The 5598-nt window shown below is 59.2% G+C and overlaps 1 protein-coding gene across 1 annotated transcript in view; it reads right to left on the bottom strand.

Moving 5' to 3' along the window:
* LOC104472450 (plexin-A1-like) overlaps positions 1–5598 on the bottom strand; it is a 71266-nt gene that overhangs the window by 14974 nt on the left and 50694 nt on the right. Inside the window, exon 8 of the mRNA XM_010088142.1 lies at positions 5264–5378. Coding sequence (XP_010086444.1) covers positions 5264–5378 — 115 coding nt within the window. The remainder of the gene's footprint in view (positions 1–5263; positions 5379–5598) is intronic.

Raw genomic sequence — 5598 nt, 5'->3', positions numbered from 1 at the left:
CCACAGCAAGCTGAGCCGGACCCTGCGCAGCGCCGGGCTTTATCTCTGCCAGTAGGATTAACCACACTTCCAAAGGATGCAGAGAAATGAACAAGAAATTGTTTCATTTAGCAACCATTGACAGAAAACCCCAACCCGTTTTACTCTTTAAGTTTCCTGTTCTTCACAAGCCTGTATTCCCCAAAAGTGCAATTTTTAAGGGAAGAAACTATTTCTCTCCAAAACAAGCTAAACAAAATAAAAGCAGAGGAGAGCAGCGGTGCCAGCCCCAACCCAGAGATGGTGATGGGACAGTTTGGGGACCCTCAGTGCTGCTCTGCCACCTCCCTGCTCTGTATCACCGCTGTCCCTCTGCAAAGGGGGGCTTCACTTGCCCCCTTTTAGAATCAGCTGAAGGCTCACACTGGGGAGACCCCGCATGCCCACTGTCGTAACGAGCGGTCCCCAGCAGTTGCTCCCCACCGGCTCCCAGCTCAGAAGTGCTGACAGAGGGAGGAGTCCCCGCCTGCTTGACCCCCCCTCTGCATTGCCGGAGCACCCCACGGGTGGCACACACCTTCCCTGCGGGGCACGCCCACACCCAGAGAGGATTAGCTCCTGGCTTGCTCTCCAACATCTCCACCTCCTCATTTTTCTGTAATTATTGCTGCTGGCCTGGCTGGGGTGGTGGGTAAGGCTGTGCCGCCCCAGCTGGGCTCACCATGGATGCTCACGAGACCGGTACCCGGGGAGCGTGGTGGGCATGTGCATCCCCCTCCCCACGCCGGCAGGCAGGCGGACGGGCTCGTTGTGCTGACTCGCAGTTTGATCGAGTCCCCCCGCGACAACATCACATGCTCCGCATCTGCCGGCAGAAGTGTCTCATCCAGCAAAAATGTCAGCCTGCGCCCAAACAGGATGCACCTGGTGCTGGTGGGCGCCCGGGGTGCCCGGAGGGGTGGGGGCACTCGGATAACTCATTTCCCCTACGAGCAATTCCAACCGCTGACAAAACTCGCCCCAGCATTGCCCGCCACTTACATCCCTCGGGAATGCTCTGCACAGCCCACGGAGCTCCCTGTCCTGCCAAAACCAGCCCCCCCCGCCAAGCCCCAGCTCCCAGGGGCACGGAGCTATGAAGGGATGGGATGAGCAGAAAAGCAAGACCCCAACACACACTTTCCCAAACATCGCACAACTGGGATTTTCTCCACTAAAACTGTTTTTCTAGCTGGATGAGAACATGACAAGGGTGTCCAGGTTTGCCTGGGGAGGCAAGAGCTTTGGAGTCACACTACAAATGCTGCGGTTTGGGTTCCTCAGGCAGCTCCCAGCTCCAGCTGCAAGGCTGTGCCATCAGCGGAGATGGGGATGAAGGCAGTGTGGGGCTGGGCTTGACCTTGGCTTTGAGGTTCCCTCACAAAGTCCTCAGCCATTGGCACAGGTGGGGGAATGAAGAACAAACATAAGCTGAACCTGCTTAGACTGAACCAACACACTTGGTCCCCGCAGGCCAGGAGCCTTCCACCCTCCTCAGCAGGGGCCGTCGCAGGAGAGCAGCTTTTTGGGACAGGAGCCTTCAGCATCCATCACTGACCACCCCATGGCCACCACGAGCAGGGAGAAGCCACCAGCAGCCTGGGCTCCTCCACCACCCCTGCCTCAGCCCTGACCCCAGAGCAAGCCACCGAAGATGGGGAGTCCAGGGTTCAAAGCCACCACAGCTGGTGGGCAGGGACATCCTTCCGGCTGCCACCATTCCCAGATACATTTATGTGAGGGGTGGCCCCTACCCATGCCCCATTCCTGCCCTGCCACCCCCCAGAAATCCCCACACACATCCCTGGCATACCCCAGACAGAGAGCCATGGGTCACTCTTGGTATTTTCAGAGAATCACAGAGTGGTTTGGGTTGGAAGGAACCTTAAAGATCATCGAGTTCCACCCCCTGCCATGGGCAGGGACACCTCCCACTAGCCCAGGTTGCTCAAAGCCTCATCCAGCCTGGCCTTGAACCCCTCCAGGGATGGGGCACCCACAGCTTCTCCGCGCAGCCTGTTCCAGTGCCTCACCACCTGCACAGGATTATTCCTAATATCTAATCTAAATTTGCGTTCTTCAGCTTAAAACCATTACTCCTTGTCCTATCACTGCACCGCCTGATCCAGAGCCCCTCCACCTCTCCTGTAGCCCCCTTTCAGCACTGGAAGCTGCTCTTAGGTCTCGCCAGACCCTTCTCTTCTCCAGGCTGAACGACCCCAACTCTCTCAGCCTGTCCTCAGATGGGAGGAGCTCCAGCCCTCTGACCACCTTCGTGGCCTCCTCTGGACCCACTCCAACAGGTTTTCCTGCCAAACAACCGCTTTCCCACCCCTGGAGAAAAACAAAAGCCGCCGCCTGTGCTGTGGGTGCCAGTGGGAACCAGCAGAGACAGGGTTAAGTGCTGCTGTTAACCCCCCTCCCTGCATCTCCTGACAAGTGACCACCACACTCCAACCCACACAGACAGACCAAATCCTGCTCAAAACGACCCTCCCAGTTAGACATCCTCCCACAGAGGGGATGGGGCTGGACATCTACCATTAACTCTCCCGGTGGTGCCATCCGCTGGCACCGGGTCTCCCCACACCGCCGTGCTGGGGACAGGGACAGCTGGGGATGGGGACGGGATGTCTCATTCCAGCCCGGACAGACAGCCCGCAGCAGCGGCTGGTCTGTGGGTGTCTCGCCATCCCCAGCGGGAACTGCTGAGGCCACACCAACGTGCAAACAGGCTGAGCCAGGCGCTCCAAACCTCAAGCCAGGCACCACTCCAGGTCCCAGGGTGGCCAAAGGGTCTGCCAGGGGACAGCCTGCCCGTGCTCGGCAGTGACACGAGTTCCCAGGCAGCTGGCCCATGGGAGAGCCGCATGCGTCCCGACGACAACACCCCTGGGGGTACAGCCAGATGCTTTTGGGTTTGCCTGGCAGGGAAGGGGGACGAACCCAGCAGCCAGGGGAACAGCCAGATGAGAGCTCCCGGGCTCCTGTGGTTGCATCTGCAGAAGTAATGCCGGGGCTGGCTGGAAGCGTGACCTCGAGAGCAGGCTTCTGGGGTGCCTGGGACAGGTCGATCCCTCAGTGGGTTTCTTCAGGGCACAAGCTGGGACAACCAGCTTTTTCTCATCTTTTCATGTTACCAAATCCCACTTTGTGTGGTGCTGCCACACTGGGCTCGTTCCAGCCCGTGCATCACACATTCCAGCACCCCCGAGCACAGTGCAACCCCCTTGCACTTGCACAATACCTCCAGGGAGGTGAGGGGCAGTGCCAGAGCCTGGAGTTTGGCTATTTGGTGGAAGGGGTGGTGGGAAGCCATCGCTGCGCCATCCGAGAGGCAGAGTGTGGGCGGCGCGGCCGTAGCACAGCCCAGGCAGCTGCCCGCTCGCTGGCAGTGCAGGCAGGAGGGGCTGCTTGGTGAGCAGAGTCTCCTTCCCAGCGCTTGCCTGCTGCCGTGCAGAAACGACAAGTGCCAAGCCCACGCAGGAGCTATGGTTGGGCTTCTCCAGCTCTCCCGTTGCACTTGGCTGAGAGGTAGCTTCACTCAGCTCCACTCCAGGAATAAGGATCTTGATGAGAGCCCAGCACAGCCCTGTGCAGGGACACCACCACCTTCTGCAAGTCCATCTGCTCCCGAAGTCCACAGAGGCCCCAAGCTGCAACCAGGTATGGGTCCCAAGCAGCTCTCTTTGCAGGTTGCAAAGCCCAAATGTTCCCCGGTAGACACAGCAGCCCTCCTGAGAGAGGCAACAGGACCAGGCGCTCCGGTTTTCCACAGGGATGTGGTGGGTCAACCTTGGCTGGATGCTGGGTGCCCCCCGTGGGAGCAGGGAAGCCACGCAGGGCTCAGCCCCCATATGCGGGAAGTTGCTTCTCCATTCACTCTGTCCCCAGCACAAGAGCAATGGTGCTGCTGGTGCCTCAGCAATGGTTGAGCAATGGCCCAGCTCTCCCATCCTCTCCGGGAAGGCTTGAGCTCCTCGAGTGATGACAGAGGCAGGGGTGGAGGAAGGGGAAAACGTTAATTGGGGTGTCTCGGCCACAGAGGGAGCTGCGTGACTCCATGCATGCTCCCAGCCCAGCAGAGAAGCAGGGGGACATGAGGAGTACAACAGCCCTGATCTAGGACACCCAGGAGCCCCCAGGTCCTCCCAGCGGATGAGGGCAGACCTCAGAAGATGCAAATGATGGGGGATGGACATTCACTGCTCCTCCTGAGCAGGGAGATGCTGAGGCAAGCTTCCCCTCGGTGTCAGCCAGGACAGCAAAGACCTTGAGGGACACTTTGACTGCTTGCCTTCACGCATGGTCTGTGAAGTGGAGACAAGCCTTTCGTGTCCACCTCTGCTCCAGGGACCAGTCCTGGCCTGGGAGCCTGATGGGACCTGAGTTCTGCTGGAGCTCAGAGACCAAACTTTATCCGAGATGATTTGGGTAAATGCTTTCCCCAGGACAACGTCCATTTGAGCCACTCCTGCGAGGACAGCATGTGGCTTTGCTCCCAGTAGCAACCATCAGGCAGGACCAGCAGGATGCTTCCTGCTCAGCCCTTGCACAGGGCCAGCAAACCCAGGGAAGCTCAACCACAGGCAAGAAACCCTCCTCCCCAAAACTCTCCCTCCGGACCCAAATCAGCATTTACTGTAGAGCCAGGAGTTGCTGGACAGACCTCCAGACCCAACGCCAACAGCCAGCACTGCCACCACAGGCTGGGGACACCAGGACCTCCTGCAAGCACCCTGCCAGGTTTCCCCGGTGGGTGGCACAGATGCTGCGCAGGATGAACCCCCACAAGAGAACATGTTTCTTAGCAAAGCATTTGAGACGACAAAGGCGTGAGGTGCAGCAAAATGGTTTGTTTTACGGATTTCAACCTTCCCCTCTCTGAAAACAAGTTGTTCTGCAATGACAGCTCAAGCTTGCTCCCTTCAAAAACATCAAAGGGAAATCCTTTAGCATCTCTGCCTTTGTTTTTCCCTTCATTCAGCCTAACGTGCTCTCGGCTGTGCCCGGCTTCCCAAGCAGCCTCTTCCGCAGCGGCAGCCGACAGCCTCTCCCTCCTGGCACGCAGCCCCAGCAGCGCTTCCCGCTCCTCCCTCACCGCTTCCAGCAGCCCCAGCACCCCGGGCAAGGCAGCAGGAAAGGTTTCCAAAGTGGTTTTCCCCCTCCAAAACACTTCCTTGTAGGGTAGGGTGCCACGACAGGACCGGGACAGGAGAGATGGAGCCGGCTCGTGTCGCCTTACCTCGGAGAGCTTGACGCGTCCCTCCAGGAAGGAGCAGTCGGCGGCGTTGTGGGTGCAGATGTGGCGGTACTTGCACCAGTGGCAGGGGAAGGAGCCGTTCACGCAGGACAGGCAGCTGCGGAGGGAGCAAAAGAAGCAGCATTAGGGCAGGGGGAGGCAGGGGTACTTCTTGGGATGCTTCTGCAGGACAGCATCCGCTGGCAATCCCGTATTCTCCAACCCCCAACGTGTGGGGAGAGGGCTGTGCGCTAGCAGGCAGGGAGGGGAGATGCTGGCACATCCCGGACCCCCAGCTTTGCCCACGGCAGGGCGAGGGGAAACGGCCTTTCCGGCAG

This window comes from Pterocles gutturalis, unplaced genomic scaffold (genome assembly GCF_000699245.1).
Source record: "Pterocles gutturalis isolate BGI_N339 unplaced genomic scaffold, ASM69924v1 scaffold1612, whole genome shotgun sequence".
Taxonomy (NCBI): domain Eukaryota; kingdom Metazoa; phylum Chordata; class Aves; order Pterocliformes; family Pteroclidae; genus Pterocles; species Pterocles gutturalis.
Note: the sequence above shows the minus strand (reverse complement) of the source record. Positions and strands in the feature narration are given on the sequence as shown.